This window comes from Ranitomeya imitator, chromosome 2, assembly GCF_032444005.1.
Source record: "Ranitomeya imitator isolate aRanImi1 chromosome 2, aRanImi1.pri, whole genome shotgun sequence".
Classification (NCBI taxonomy): domain Eukaryota; kingdom Metazoa; phylum Chordata; class Amphibia; order Anura; family Dendrobatidae; genus Ranitomeya; species Ranitomeya imitator.
Window position 1 is genome coordinate 300937941 of NC_091283.1, and position 17155 is coordinate 300955095.

Here is a 17155-nt window from a genome sequence, read left to right on the forward strand (position 1 = left end):
AGCTTTTTTTGTGGAATTGTGGCGAACAGAAAAAAGGACATTTGGCATTTGTTTCTTTTTACGGTGTTTTCTGATCAAGTTAATTGTTTTTATAGTTTGATCGATCGGACTTTTCTGAACCTAGCAATACCAAATATTTGTTGTTTTTTATTTTTAAAATATATTTATTTTCAATGGGATAAAAAGGTTGATTTGAACTTTTAGGAATTTTTTTATTTTCTTTTTACCTTTCACTGGTACAGTTAGCCCCCTTAGGCTATGTGCACACGTTGCGGATTCTTTGCGGATCCGCAGCATTTTATGCAGTGCAGAAACGCTGCAGATCCGCAATTGATTTATAGTACAATGTAAATCAATGAGAAAAAAAAAAGGCTGTGCACACTTTGCGGAAAATCCGCTGCAGAAACGCTGCGGTTTAAAAGAAGTAGCATGTCACTTCTTTTTTGTGAAACTTCAGCGTTTTTGTACCCATTCCATTATAGAAAACCGCAGGGGTAAAAACCGAAGCAAATCCGCAAGAAAACTACAGCAAAAACGCACAAAAAACGCTGCGGAACCGCACAAAAAAATGCGACAAATCCGCAGGTGTGTTTTCTGCCAGGAGAGGCAGAATCCGTACCAGAAATTCCTAAGCCTAATCCGTAACATGTGCACATAGCCTTAGAGGACATGAAGATGCAATCTTGCGATCGCATGTGCTATTATATATAGTGATGCCACAGCATCCCTGCATATAGAAGAAATTATGGTCTCTTTTAAAGGGAACCTGTCACCCCATTTTTCAGTATGAGATAAAAATACTGTTAAATAGGGCCTGAGCTGTGCGTTACAATAGTGTATTTTGTGTACCCTGATTCCCCACCTATGGTGCCGAAATACCTTACCAAAGTCGCCGTTTTCGCCTGTCAATCAGGCTGGTCTGGTCAGATGGGCATGGTGACATCGCTGTTTCTTCCCCCAGACCTTGCATATCTTTCCGTTGGTGGCGTAGTGGTTTGCGCATGCCCAACAGGCAAATCCACTGCGCAGGTGAAGAAAAAATGCGCGATCGGCGCTATTTCCCTGGTGATCGGTGGGGGCAGCCATCTTCATGAGGCCGCGCGTGCGCAGATGGAGTCCTCTGCTGCCCGGGGCTTCAGGAAAATGGCCGCGCGGCCTCATTAAGATGTCTGCCCCCACCAATCACCAGGGAAGTAGCGCCGATCGCGCATTTTTTCTTCACCTGCGCAGTGGATTCAGCAGTTGGGCAAGCGCAAACCACTACGCCACCAATGGAAAGATATGCAAGATCTGGGGGAAGAAACAGCAATGTCACCATGCCCATATGACCTGACCAGCCTGATTGACAGGCGAAAACGGCGACTTTGGTAAGGTATTTCGGCACCATAGGTGGGGAATCAGGGTACACAAAATACACTATTGTAACGCACAGCTCAGGCCCTATTTAACAGTATTTTTATCTCATACTGAAAAATGGGGTGACAGGTTCCCTTTAAAGCTCGGCTACAGGAAGAAGACCCCTGGCTGTCATTAAAACCCATCGGCGACCCACGATCACCTCATGGGCACCAATGGGTGAGAGAATGATACGCACGCATGCTGGCATGTGTTATATGCTGCAGTCAGAGATTGACACTGGCATTTAACACGCGCCATACATGTAAGGCAGATGTCGTAAAGGTTAATCACCTGAGGACCCCCTTCCCCACTGTGTCACCCAATATCCTATGGGCCCCCTTCCCCACTGTTTCACCTCTATTTTCCTGTGGCCCCCTCCCCCACTATTTTCCCTCTAATTTCCTATGGGCCCCCTCCCCCACTGTGTCACCCAATATCCTATGGGCCCCCTTCCCCACTGTTTCACCTCTATTTTCCTGTGGCCCCCTCCCCCACTATTTCCCCTCTAATTTCCTATGGGCCTGCTCAGAGAGTGAAAGGGGAGCCACAGTAAGGCTACGTGCGCACGATGCAGATTTTGCTGCAGATCCGCAGCGTTTCCGCTGCAGATCCGCAGCGTTTCCGCAGCTGCAGGTCAGCAGGAGTTTCCCATGAGTTTACAGTACCATGTAAACCTATGGGAAACCAAAAACGCTGTGCCCATGCTGCGGAAAAAAACGTGCAGAAACGCAGCGGTTTACATTCCGCAGCATGTCACTTCTTTCTGCGTTTTCTGCAGTGGTTTTACAACTGCCCTTATGGAAAACCGCAGTGGAAAACGCAGAAAAAACGCAGTAAATCCACAATAAATCCGCAGCGGTTTTCCACTGCGGATTTATCAAATCCGCTGCAGAAAAATCCGCTGTGGACCCAGAATACGTGTGCACATACCCTAAAATAGAGGTAGGGGAGGGGGCCCACAAGAAAATTAGAATATCACTGTGGGCCCCCTCCCCTGTGTCACCTATAGGATGCATGGGGCCCCCTCCCCTAACTGCCTCTGTGGCCGGAGATCTACTCAGGGTGCCGGCATCATAGAGTTACCGTATGTACTTACAGTCACACTGACTGCAGCCATCAGACTCTCTCTGCTCCACTGCCATGCTGTATGCTGCCTGCTTGGGTAGGACTGCTGACCAATCACAGCACAGCTCCTTGCCTGAGCTGTGCTGTGAGCTCACACAAAGAAAACTAACGCTGATTGGCTGAATTGCAACCAATCAGCGTTTACACTGCTGCGCAGGGCTTTGTAAAAGAGGAGCAGAGATCATACCCAGCACAGGAGACAGGTGACAGCGGGGTCAGCTGCTGTGTGCGGGTCTCCTCTCAGCCTCACAGTCAGCTGTTCCTCTGACTGTGGTGGCTGAAGTGAGCGTCAGCACTCTGCATACACAGCTCTCCTGGCAGAGGAATGGCAGCGGCAGCAGGTGATGTGAAGGAGCTGCTCCTGCACTTCCCATCACCTGTGCAGTCTGCCAGCCGATGCCGGCTATATAATAAAGTGCGCACTGATGGTGCACCCTACGAGCATGCAGGGCAGGCACACATGAAGGAGGCAGGAGCTGGGGGCGGGGCCCACCGGAGGATTCTCCGGTGTCCCGGAGCCCCAGTCCGACCCTGTATACCGTATATTACAGACATGAACCACGCACAGCTTAGAGATACATCATGGCACAGGTGTAATGCTTTTTATGTAGTTTATCACAATCCTCCTTGAAATCAGCTAGTTTTTAATACAAATTGAAAAGTCAGGAGAAAGGGAAACTCTGCTGTATTTGTACAGAAATTCACACTCGGCCTCACTGCACATTTAATGTTGTTGATCATAAAAGTGAAGTTTGGCCAGAAAGACTGGACCTGGTCTTGTAGGGACCATATGATTACATTCAGCAGCACAGGAGGGGGAGAAGGTAGATTCATCCAATAAGATATCAGGGTTCTAGGAAGCCAACAGCATCATTACCCTCCGCTTTCTCTTACAGGCCCATCGTAATATCTTGTCAGCACATTCTACGTACGTTGTTATTTGGCTTTGAAGTCTACAGACCTGGGCAGGTAACGGTCAGCGTGTTCTAATCCCTAGGGGTAGGTGGATCCCGTGTAAGAAGGTGGCGGGGGCCCTCGTGTGCCTTCTCTCTCTTGGACTCTGTTCGCACGTTCACATGTGGCACCTCACTGTGTATTACTGTTCATATATTGTAATGTGATGTAATGTTTATATACCATAATGTGAATGTACTTAATGGGTACTGTTTATAGTATTGGGGCTAGAATAGGATATAGGATAGGCTAGAACTGTAGTGGGGCTAGAATAGAGGGGGGCACAGTAGTGATAGATAACATAGAATAGAGCAGGAGGTAGGCAGCACAGGGATTAACTAATGGGGAGGTACAGCAAGGAGCAGGGAAGTATAATTAGGATACTCCCTGATTGGAGACAGACACCCGGGCAGCCTTGCCCAGGGCAGGGTGCATACCATGTATGAGACAGCTATAGGCCGAGGGGGTGGGGTGGGGGATAAAGCTGCGGATGGAAATAAGACGCCCCAGGCTGGAGAATAGTACAGTCGGGCATCAGCTCAATAGGATCATCCTCAGGGCGGTTCTGGGATCTACGACTGGGGCTGGAGTCAGTAAGATGGAACTCCCAGGCACCTTTGCAAGATGGAATCAGACAAGGGGCTGACAGGGAGCTGGTGATGCAGGAAGTACGGAAGGACACGGATTGTCCACAGAGATGGCATGGATTACCAGGAGAGAAGGAGAGGTTATAGAGGAAATGGAGTCTGCCCAGAAGGCAGGGAAAGTGCAAGAGATGATGCTTTGTGTGAAATGTGCTGCAAAAGTGATGGGTGCCCATGTTGTCAGTAAAGTTGAACTGTTTGAAAAGGACTGTGACGCTGCAGTGTTTTATGGAACCTGGAATCCTGGAGCTGGAGTGAAAGAGACCGAGGGAACTCCAGCAAATGAAATGAGTACTCTGCTGCACACATCACACACACAAACAGAAAGGACTCTGTATTTCATCTGCGGGGCGCCAGGGTGTGGAAACACTACAGCTCATTGCCACGACTATCACCCTGGCCGCCTTACACCTGCAGGTTGTAAGAGCTATACAAAAGGGTTTTCACAATTTCACAAAGCCATTTAAATATTTTCGGATGGAGGAGAATGTTATGCCCTATCGGCAAAATGGGGATCACATGATTGTGCCACATCCGAACTACACCATTGATAAAGCAGCCACAGCCAGTGACTGAGAAGAATCTGTGACTTCTTTGTAGTTAGTGGTCACTACTCACCTGGGTAGTCATATATAGGAATCTCCTCTTTACACCGCTCATCACCCCTCACATATGTCTCTGTAATATTAATATAGGGCAGATCTTCACCCTGAAACAAATATTGTAAAAGTCACAGACAGATGGAGAAAGTCACATCAATAATCAGCTCTAATCCTGCCATCTCCACCGTTCTCATGACACCAGTATGAAACATATAATACTGGTGGATAACACAAGACTGAGCACAAGATCTTCACAGCTGTCTACACATCATGGGGGAGATCTCATGACACCTTCTCTCCATCTACCTGATGATCCTCAGGAACATTGGGATCTTCTTGTTTACAGTCCTGTGGAAGAAGAGGACGTGGACATCTCTCGGGTGTTGTCCTCTTACTGGATAAATCTGGAGGAAACACACACAGGGACTGAATTCATTCCTTACATACAGATAATACAGATAATTATAGGCCGTGTGTATTTAATCCTATTACCTGGTGATGTGAATGGTTGGGGAATGTCCATCATGACGTTCTTGTACACATCTTTGTGTCCTTCTAAATACTCCCACTCCTCCATGGAGAAATAGACGGCGACATCCTGACACCTTATAGGAACCTGACACATACAATGATACCGTAATCCCCCAGGGGTTCTCTGTCTTGGTGTTGCTTCTCTGATATTCCAAATGGATGATGTTTAAAATTCTCTTGATGATGTAAATATACTATATGTAGTTAATCTTTATATATTCATAATCATTATATGTATTTAATCCTTATATGTACTTATTAAGCTTTGTATGTTAAGTACATAAATGAAAGTGTACGCATTCATACTATTCAATTATACTATTCCTTGAATTTTGTAATTTTTGCAATAAAATTGCGTTGTATTGCAAGTATTAGCCTTCTTTAAAGCCGTATCTGAACCTTAGTGTCAAAAACGTGGCAAATAAAATTGCCAAATTCTCCTGTAAACCATCATACCATTAAAAATACAAGTGGATTTTAATGGGCCCATCCAGTATGTGGGTTACAAGGCGTAATGGGGTGCATATGACTATGCAGTAGGGCTGGCCTTCCTGCCAATGTGTAAAGCAAAGGAGTACGGATGTACAAAATGAATATTGTGAAGTGGATTTTCATGGGCCCATCAAGTATGTGGGTTCCAAGGCGTAATGGGATGCATATGACTGACTATATAGAAGGGCTGGCCTTCCTGCCAATGTGTAAAACAAAGGAGTATGGATGTACAAAATGAATATTGTGAAGTGGACTTTCATGGGCCCATCCAGTATGTGGGTTCCAAGGCGTAATGGGGTGCATATGACTGACTATATAGAAGGGCTGGCCTTCCTGCCAATGTGTAAAACAAAGGAGTATGGATGTACAAAATGAATATTGTGAAGTGGACTTTCATGGGCCCATCCAGTATGTGGGTTCCAAGGCATAATGGGGTGCATATGACTATGCAGCAGGGCTGGCCTTCCTGCCAATGTGTAAAACAAAGGAGTACGGGAGTACACAATGAATATTGTGAAGTGGATTTTCATGGGCCCATCCAGTATGTGGGTTCCAAGGCGTAATTGGGTGCAGATGACTATGCAGCAGGGCTGGCCTTCCTGCCAATGTGTAAAACAAAGAAGTATGGAGTACAAAATGCATATTGCGAAGTGGTTTTCATGGGCCCATCCAGTATATGGGTTCCAAGGCGTAATGGGGTGCATATGACTATGCAGCAGGGCTGGCCTTCCTGACAATGTGAAAAACAAAGGAGTACGGACGTACAAAATGACTATTGTGAAGTGGATTTTCATGGGCCCATCCAGTATGTGGGTTCCAAGGCGTAATGGAGTGCATATGACTGACTTTGCAGCAGGGCTGGCTTTGCTGCCAATGTGTAAAAAAAAAGGAGTACGGGAGAACAAAATGAATATTGTGAAGTGAATTTTCATGGGCCCATCCAGTGTGTGGGTTCAAAGTCATATTGGGGTGCATATGAATTGATAGCAGGGCTGGCCTTGCAGTCAATGCAACATTTTTTCAGGAGGCCCTCCTGGACATCTTATGACAGGGGTATTGTGGAGCGTTGTAATTCTTGGCAGCCCATCCACTCACAGCATAGGCTACAACAGCTTAGGAGACCCACTGTTTAATAATGGCCCTTTAGGAAGATTAATGCTGCCTGATGCACCAGTAAAAATATGCTCTGTGACTTTAAGGCTAACCGCACACGTTGCAGTATTGCTGTGGAAATTTCCGCGGCATTTCCGCAACTCCTGCCGCGGGTATATCGCATGCAGAATTGGCATGCGCTTTCCCGATAAACACTAGCGTTTTGCAAGCGTAGTTAGCTTGCAGAATGCTAGCGTTTTCCAAGCGATCTGTAGCATCGCTTGAAAAAGTGACTGACAGGTTGGTCACACTTGTCAAACATAGTGTTTGACAAGTGTGACCAACTTTTTACTATTGATGCTGCCTATGCAGCATCAATAGTAAAAAGATCTAATGTTAAAAATAATAAAAAAAATAATAAATCGTGATATTCTCACCTTCTGGCGTCCCCGACAGCTGTTCCCTCTCTCTTTTTTAAACTAAAAAATAATGATATTCTCACCTTCCAGCATCCCCGGCATGACCCCAGATGACGTAGCGGTCTCGCGAGCCCGTACGTCATCACAGGTCATTTTTGCAATGCATTACAGGGACCGGAGCATCGCGAGGAGCAGGAAGCCTGCCGGGGGGATGCTGGAAGGTGAGAATATCATTATTTTTTATTTCAATTATTTTTTTTAACAATTATATGGTACCTAGGGCCTGGAGGAGAGTCTCCTGTCCTCCACCCTGGTTACCAACCGCACATGATCCGCTTACTTCCCACATGGTGTGCATAGCCACATGCGGAAATTAAGCTGATCAATGCATTCCTATGTACGTGCGGAATCCCTACGATTCCGCACAAGGAATGAACATGCTGCGTTTTTTTCCGGAATGTGATTCCGCTGCGGAATGCGGAATGCATTCTAATAATAGGATGCTTAATGTATGCGTTTTTCGCGGCTTTATCGCGTTTTTAATAGTGAAAAAACGCAAAAATTCCTAAACGTGTGCACACAGCCTAAGACTCCCTCCATAAATGAAACAAGATGGGTCTGCTTATGTGTCACATACGACATGGGCAGCTAGGGTTGTTAAATGTTACAATGACATTTTCTAGTGAATGTATTTGTAGTGGTTGAAAGCAATGTTAAAGTTGAAAAACGCTTCAAAAACGCTGCGTCTAAACTAAGCCCAAGTAGGGGAGGAAATTTGTGGTCTGGGGTTAATTATTTGGCCTTACAGGCAAGTCATTAACTTACAAAGGATGTGCCTTAACATATTTCCTAGCAAAATCCGTTTTGGTTTCGTTTTAGTGTGTTTTTTGTGTCACCAGGAAAAATGGCATGAATCTCAGAAAAAATTGTTTAAAGCTGTGAACTAGGAGTCAGGAATGCTGCCAGGGGGGATCCCCATGATGTCCATGTGTCATTTGAGCAGTGTTTCCATCATTTTCAGATGTTTTTAGACCTTAAAAGGACCCCTGGGGGGAATCGTGGTAAAAATACTCGGGTCTCCCATAGACTTACTTTGGGCTCGTTGCTCGGGTCGAATACCCAAGTATTCCAATTTGCTCAACCAGAGCAACGAGCACCCGAGCATTTTAGTGCTCGCTCATCACTAATAATGTGCTGTCAGTAAATAGAATGGCAAGGGAATGTATAATGGGTGCTGGGCCTAATATGTATGGAGATAAACATGAAAAAGGATGCATTATACATATAGAGGGGGGAGTGGTGAAGAATGTGTTTCCTCTATGAGCAACCTATTAATGTGTGTGAATATTAGCGGTGAGCTGTAAAGTGTTAAAGTGTGGATAAACACTTAAGGAAAATGAAAATATGGTGGGGTGTGGCTTGAGCTCTGGCAATGTAGGAGGCAGAAGGTCTGAGCTCCCACCCTGACATCTTAAAAGCGACTCACAAAGCCTACAAGAATATTATCTAACTGACTCTTCCTGATCCAGAACAGTTTCTCATCGTGCCTGGACCATTTTGATACCAAAATCGGGGGTTTTAGACAAAGAAATCAGAAGACACAGCGTTTTAAAATCTGAGGACAACAGCGGTGCAGGAGAGGCGGAGGCATCCTCTCTTTCATCATTTAATCTTTCTGGAGTGCTTCTGCGCCATAGTGCCAGCGTTACCCACACAGAGGACACACAAGACGGACTTCCCCGAATCAAGGGACCCACAGCAACCTCTTAAGGTGAGGCACAATGGGAATGGGATAACCGCGGCAGGTCTGCAACTCACTGGGCTGTGCTTACCTCGAGGTGCAGAAAGTAGATCCAGCCGCATCCAGGCGCCATCTTGCAACAGACCCAGGCTCAGACGTGACAGCAGCTCTTGGCGCTCCTCGCATCTAGTTGCAGCATGACACAGAAGAGACTGCAGAGTCTGCCAGTGAGCCTCTTGTGAGGAGCCCTGTGGTCAGTGACTGATCCAGTGTTGCCCACTGGGACCCATCAAGGAGCGGTGCAAAGAATCCAGCAGCGGCCTACCCTAAAGTACAAGGGAACCCTCCCAGCAGGACTAACCGAGGGACGGTGTAGGGAAGGCCCTAAGCATAACAGAATAAAGGGGGGCTTGGTGCTGCTCAGTGCTGACAGGGAGGATACGCCTATAAACCAATAGCCCTGCATTTCCTCCTATAATATTCACACAACATCCTGTTTGGGATGACAGTCAGATAATCACTGAAGCAATTTAACCTATATACCGGAGGCAACAGTACTGTATTGAGCGCCTAGGTTACATGGAGAAGTGGAGTAGTGTAAATCTGGATTTGGATTCAAAATTATTTCCAAAACTTTAAACATCCCAAGGAGCACTGTGCAAGCGATCATATTGAAATGGAAAGAGTATCATACCACTGCAAATCTACCAAGACCCGGCCGTCCCTCTAAGCTTTCATCTCAAACAAGGAGAAGACTAATCAGAGATGCAGCCAAGAGGCCCATGATCACTCTGGCCTTTATGGAAGAGTGGCAAGAAGAAAGCCATTTCTCAAAGATATCCATAAAAAGTGTCGTTTAAAGTTTGCAACAAGCCACGTGGGAGACACACCAAACATGTGGAAGAAGGTGCTCTGGTCAGATGAAACCAAAATTGAACTTTTTGCAAACAATGCCAAATGATATGTTTGGCATATAGGCAACACAGCTCATCCCCACTGTCAAACAAGGTGGTGGCAGCATCATGGTTTGGGCCTGCTTTTCTTCAGCAGGTACAGGGAAGATGGTTAAAATTGATGGGAAGATGGATGGAGCCAAATACAGGACCATTCTTCAAGAAAACCTGTTGGAGTCTGCAAAAGACCTGAGACTGGGACTGAGATTTGTCTTCCAACAAGACAATGATCCCAAATATAAAGCAAAATCTTCAATGGAATGGTTCACAAATAAACATATCCAGGTGTTAGAATGGCCAAGTCAAAGTCCAGACCTCAATCCAATCGAGAATCTGTGGAAAGAGCTGAAAACTGCTGTTCAAAAATGATCTCCATCAACCCTCACTAAGCTCGAGCTGTTTGCCAAGGAAGAATGGGCAAGAATTTCAGTCTCTCGATGTACAAAATTGATAGAGACATACCCCAATCGACTTGCAGCTGTAATCACAGCAAAAGGTGGCGCAACAAAGTATTAAGTTAAAGGGGCCGAATAATATTGCACGCCCCACTTTGTTTTTGAATTTCCACAAAAATTTAAAATAACCAATAAATTTCGTCCAACTTCACAATTGTGTTCCACTTGTTGTTGATTCTTCACCAAAAATTTGCATTTGGTATCTTTATGTTTGAAGCATGATATGTGAGAAAAGGTCGAAATGTTCCAGGGGGCCGAATACTTTTGGAAGGCACTGTACTTTATCAAGGACAATGTTAGCACTAAAAACGTATATGTGAAGAGGTGGGAGTCCGACCTTGGTACAGACTTGCGAACTGAACAATGGGACAGCGCTATAAAAAAACACATGCCAGTCAAACATATCAACAGCGATCCATGAGTCCTACTTTAAAATAATGACAAGATGATATCTGACAGCCATCAGATTGTCACATATAAACCAGGAACACTCTCCCTTATGTTGGAGAGACTGTGGACAACGGGGTAATCTCTTTCACTTATTTTGGGGTTGTCCAATAATAAAAAATCTCTGGTTCCAGGTATCGCACCATATTAATTCCTTTTCTGAAAACTTTGTGATCACCCCTCAAAGGGCGCTTCTTTCCCTCGACATGGAGCAATTTGACCCCTCGGTTAGAAATGTCATCATACAGATCCTTCTAGTTGTCAAAAATGCATTGGCACTCTGGTGGAAAAAACCCAAAAGATCCAAATTCTCAGATATTTTGGACAAAATTCACCAACATAGCGCTGTGGAATGGAGATTTGCGGCTAACAATAGCAGTGTTTACAAACATTTTAAGAAATGGAAGATCTGGAACAGCAAATTTAAGGTTTAAAATTGCCATTTTGTGCCTCTTTCCTCAAAATTGTATACTTTTAAGTATGACATCTACGTACAACATTCTTCAAATTGCAAATCAGTATTTGTTAGAGACTGTTATTAGGCTTCTCTAATTTTATTGATCCCTTCCTCTGTCTACTGTTAACCATTCCCCTGCCTCATTTCCCTAATCCCAGTTTTTAATACAAAACCAAAGAAAAATATTTTAAAAAGAAAACTGAAAATATGGGACTAGTGTATGCAATGTTACTGTGCAAAAAGGGAAATAATAAAAGTGCAGATGTGCTGCTAAGTATTAAACTGATAATTATCCCAATTGTAGAAGATGTTTTTTGCTGTTATTGTGAACAGTTAAGTAAGTTAAAGATTAAATGATGTCTTAGGGTATGTGCACACGATGCAGATTTAGTGCAGAACTGCTGCAGATTTTTCTGCAGCAGAAACGCTGCAGAACTGCACTGTGATCACAGTACAATGTAAATCAATGGGAAAAAAAAAAAGCTGTGCACATGGTGCAGAAAAATCTGTGCAGAAACGCTGCAGTTTTCAAAGAAGTGCCTGTCACTTCTTTTGTGCAGTTCTGCAGCGTTTCTGCACCCCTCCATAATAGAAATCTGCAGGTGCGTTTTTGATGCGTTTTTCATGCGTTTTTGATGCGTTTTTGATGCGTTTTTCATGTGTTTTTTGTGCAGATTTGTGCTCAAAAAACGCATCAAAAACGCATCAAAAACACATAAAAAACGCACCTGCAGATTCTGCCAGGAGATGCAGATTTAGTGCAGAACTGCAGCAGATTTTTCTGCACTAAATCTGCATCGTGTGCACATACCCTTAGGGTATGTGCACACATTGCGGATTCTCTGCGGATCCGCAGAGTTTTTTACAGTGCAGAAACACTGCAGATCCGCAATTGATTTACAGTACAATGTAAATCAATGTGAAAAAAAATGCTGTGTACACTTTGCAGAAAATCCGCTGCGGAAACGCTGCGGTTTAAAAGTAGTAGCATGTCACTTCTTTTTTTATGAATCTGCAGCGTTTTTGTACCCATTCCATTATAGAAAACTGCAGGGGTAAAAAACGCAGCAAATCCGCAAGAAAACCGCAGCCAAAACGCACAAAAAACGCTGCGGAACCGCACAAAAATTGCGACAAATCCGCAGGTGCGTTTTCTGCCAGGAGAGGCAGAATCCGCACCAGAAATTCCTAAGCCTAATCCACATCGTGTGCACATACCCTAAAAGGACTAAAGTTAAAGACGACAGATTTCCTTTGTATTTTAGAGATATATATATATTTGCATTTTTTACATTTTGAAAAGTACAAAAAGGAAAAGGCGGTGATGAAAAAGTTTGGGCAATGCTTGGAGATGTGTGCGCTCAGATAACATTGACCCAGGTTTCACACCTTAATTAACCTGTTAGGGTTACGGCTTGTTCACTATCATTGTTAGGAAAGGTCAGGTGATGCAAATTTACCAACTTTGTAAAAACCCGGCCTCCTCCAACCTTGTGCCAAAAAACAGCAGCCATGGGCTCTAAGCAGCTGCCGAGCTCTGACAATGGTGGAGGCCACAAAGCAGGAGGAGGATAGAAGAAGATAACAAAGTGTTTACAAGTTGCCCTTTCCTCAGTCCTAAATGTAATTAAGAAATAGCAGTTACCAGGAACAGTGGAGGTCAAGATAAGGTCTGGAAGACCAAGCAATATATTTCTAATATTAATGCGCCAGTAATGGGGAATCTCCACATACCTTCACTTGCAGAGCCGCACACCACATATATGGGTAAACCCACATATATGGCTGCTCTGTGCGCTGCGCACAGGACCTGTGATGAGGTCACAGGAGGGGAGGAGTCAGGGTCACATGATGAGGGGCCTCAGTGTATGCAGGACTCTGCTGTGCTGGTTGTCATGGTGCTGGATGAGGGGAAGTTTATGTGTGGGGTCAGGAGGGGTTTACAGTGTGGATGTATCTGACCTGTGTGTACGAGGTGTATGAAGCAGAGCCGTGTGTGCACGAGGTATACGGAGCGGAGCCGTGTGTGTACGGAGCAGAGCCATGTGTCATATATGGAGTAAAGCCGGCTGTGTACAGGGTGTGCTGACGAAGGCTGACGCCGAAACGCGCGTCGGGGATAGGCACATCCAGGAGACGATTTCTCACTCATTCAGGTATTTGCAGCTCTGGTCATTGTATTAGTATCCATATTACTGGAATATTTTTGAATGTATTTTCTTCCTATACTTACCGATACCTTAGCGCATTCACCTGGATCTGGTTACTTTTTGCTCTAGTGGCCGCCCATCTCTCTTTTGTACCACGCATATGCACATGTTTAAAACACGCATGCACTATATGCACTTTATTGTATAAAGTGGTCTCCTAAATATCTCTCAATATAGTATACATTACTCATGCACATGCACTTTTATTCATGAGACAACTTGTACATATATGATTTATATACATATAATTTTCATACTGCGTGTACACATTCGTTGTATGTATAGTTATTTATTTATTTTTACACACATGTAGCAATATTCCACTATTTTTTCTTTTTTTCTTTATTTTTTCTTTATTTTTTGGCCATGCTCATTTTGTGCTGCCATTTGAATACATTTTTTCGTCTCCTGGTTTTAGTGCTTTTCTTTTGGTCTCTTTCCCCCCCCTACTATATGGTGTACTCTACCCTTTAATAAACATCTATTAACTTGATTTGGGCTTGAGTTCGGTTTGTTTTCTTTTTTTCTTCTTGCTTATATATCTCCGAATTGTCCACAATTCTTGTCCATATGGGTTACAGATCAGGCACAAGTAGATAATGCATACAGTTGGATATTTTGATTTATTCTGATCTATGTTGTGATGTATACCCTGCCTTGAGATCTATATGTGTGTTGAGTGGAGCAGTGTGTGTACAGGGAGTACAGAGCAGAGTTGTTTGTGTATGGACAGGAGCCATATTTGTACAGAGCGAAGCTGTGTGTCTACGACATGTACTGAGCAGAGCTGTGTGTATGAGGTGTATGGAGCGGAGCCGTGTGTGTACGAGGTGTATGGAGCGGAGCCGTGTGTGTACGAGGTGTATGGAGCGGAGCCGTGTGTGTACGAGGTGTATGGAGCTGAGCTTTGTTCGTTTAATAAGTAGTTTTTTTTATAAAACAATGATTGGATCCATTAGAAAAATGAAGAAAAGTTCATAGCACACAAAAATATGTATGAGATTATAGAAGAGAAAACAAGCATTCATTGGTTCTTACATATGGTCCTGAAGTTGATGTGGTCTGGGTTGGAGATTCTCAAGGTATGAGAGCTCTGTCTGAACAGGAGTTAGGTCGGCTTATGTACTATTTTGACCCATAGACTTACATTGGTTGCTCTTTTTCCTGTCTCTTAACCACATATGGCAATTTGCCGCTATATTCATACCCTCTACCATATTAGAACAACACTAGTAACTTATGGAATATGATTTTTAATTATTTGTACATTACCTCATTTTGAAATACTTAAGCCTATAGCCTATGACCTTTAGGAACCATTTACTATCTCCAAATAGCCACATATTGACAGTTCTGACAAAAGCCCTATAGTTCTGACAGAGAACAGATGTATCTACCAAAGTCCTCAGAATAACTCAGTCGCCCACTAACCAGAGTTAGACTTAACTGCATGTTAAGTAATCTATATTTTTCATTATTGAAATAGATATTTTGCATTCCCCCTGATTATGATTTGAGAAGTATTATAATCAATCCTAAACTCATTCTCTCACCATTCATATCACATTCATTCTTTATTCTGAAAACTTTGTAACAACCCCAAAATCGAAGGTGAGCTAAGCCCACCGGCATCAGGGGCTTATCTACAGCATTCTGTAATGCTGTAGATAAGCCCCATTTGTATCCTGAAAGATGAGAAAAAGAGGTTAGATTATACACACCTGGGCGGGCGGTCCGATCTGATGGGCGTCGCGGTCCAGGGCCTCCCATCTTCTTACGATGACGCCATCTTCTTGTCTTCATGCTGCGGCTCCGGCGCAGGCGTACTTTGTCTTCCCTGTTGAGGGCAGAGCAAAGTACTGCAGCGACCAGGAGCTGGGCCTCTCTGACCTTTCCCGGCGCCTGTGCACTGCAGTATTTTGCTCTGCCCTCAACATGGAAGACAAAGTACGCCTGTGCCAGAGCCGCAGCGTGAAGACAAGAAGAGGACATCATCGTAAGAAGATGGGAGGCCCCGGAAAGGACAGTGACGCCCATCGGACCAGACCACAGCGGGACCACCCCTGGGTGAGTATAATATAACCTCTTTTTTTATCTTTCAGGTTAAATCGGGGGCTTATCTACAGCATTACAGAATGCTGTAGATAAGACCCTGATGCCGGTGGCCTTAGCTCACCTTCGATTTTGGGGGTGACAGGTTCCCTTTAACAAACCCTTGTCTTTCTTTATCTCATTTGTCCACATATCCCAAGGAAAATTATTTGTGACAAACTGAACTGTATCGGGAGGATTTTCAGATTTCTTGTGACTGTTGATGTAATATTTATACTTCCTTCCTTTTTTGAGAGTTTTCACATTTTCCGCAATACAATGTAAACCTATTGTCAGACTTTCAGCATGTACACAAGATGAAAAGAATGCAGAAACAACTTCTTTTTCTGACATAACAGGGAAACAAATTTTGTTAGCGCTTTCTGGTGTCACCAAGTCATGGATCGTGTGTACATTCTCCACTCTGGCATGTCATGAGGTATGATTATGGAAACATGAATAATTAATGACTTTATCCTGTCCAGGTAGACACATTACCTTAGAAACATTTAAGCATGACTAAATGTCTAATTGTTCAGTGTTTGTGCCATCAAATGCAAAATCTGTGTCCTGTAATTGATAATATAGCAATTGTGCATGACTAACAGGAATTCCCAGAACAGTTATAGGAACCAGGGTTTCTTCTCTTCCCGACAACCATTGTTCTATTCCCATTTCCATGTTAATGAGATGTGATTGACACTGGGGATATATAGAAGTTAGACATGATAAAAGTCCATATCATAGTCATAAACACTCCATCTCGAAATAAAGGTTTAGATTGGAATTGATTGATTTGGAAAGGAGTAGATGGTTGAAACCTTGTCTTCTGCTGATAATCCATTTCACATTCACATCTTTACATTGTTTGTAGTTATTTTTACTTAAAACGCAACATTGGTAAAGTCCAGAATCCTAAGGAGGTGGATTATCTACAGAAAAAATAATATTCTTATTCAACCAACTCACATTGCCGGATTCACCTCTGTGTATAACATTTATTGGACCATTTGAAAAACTTCCCAAAATAATCTATCTATCTATGATCCATGTTAATGGAGATTCTCAAGGTAACTCTAACCTTGTGTTGCATTTTAATAATAAAGGAGACATATTTTCTTGACTATGTATTGCTTGTGGTGTAACCCTTACTTCTGGAGCTAGAGTATTTGTTACTGTAAAAACTACAGATACCTGTACTTGTACTGGTTCTCTGTAAGTTCAATATTTTTACCCAATCTTCATCTCCTTCTGTAACAGAAAGTAATGAAGGATTCAAAATTTTCCCAAAAGTTGTGTCATTAACCAAATATCTGTTTTGGATCTTACATCTTTCCGTTTTGTGATCACATCATTTGTAATATCACCTGAGCACACAGCTTTTTCTTCACCTCTTACCTCTATATTCCAGTATAACACATCTGAAGGATTACATTTCCATGTGCCTGTCTTATTATTGTGTATATAATCTCCTTGTAACTGTATAAACCCATCTTAGGTCCTGTGGTAGCATGTAATATTATGTCAGTGTCATGTATGAAGTG

General features: G+C 43.5%; 2 protein-coding genes across 2 annotated transcripts in view; both read right to left on the reverse strand.

The window, feature by feature from the left end:
• The window catches only part of LOC138663357 (zinc finger protein 777-like), a 49172-nt gene extending 43778 nt beyond the window's left edge, over positions 1-5394 (reverse strand). The window contains exons 1-3 of the mRNA XM_069749536.1: positions 5216-5394; positions 5030-5127; positions 4740-4830 (exon numbers count right to left, since the gene is read on the reverse strand). Coding sequence (XP_069605637.1) covers positions 4740-4830; positions 5030-5127; positions 5216-5348 — 322 coding nt within the window. The 5' untranslated portion in view covers positions 5349-5394. The remainder of the gene's footprint in view (positions 1-4739; positions 4831-5029; positions 5128-5215) is intronic.
• Positions 1-13123, reverse strand: part of LOC138663356 (gastrula zinc finger protein XlCGF7.1-like) — a 100357-nt gene extending 87234 nt beyond the window's left edge. Inside the window, exon 1 of the mRNA XM_069749535.1 lies at positions 13045-13123. The gene's annotated coding sequence lies outside the window, so the exon portion shown is untranslated. The remainder of the gene's footprint in view (positions 1-13044) is intronic.
• Between the last annotated feature and the right edge of the window lie 4032 nt (positions 13124-17155).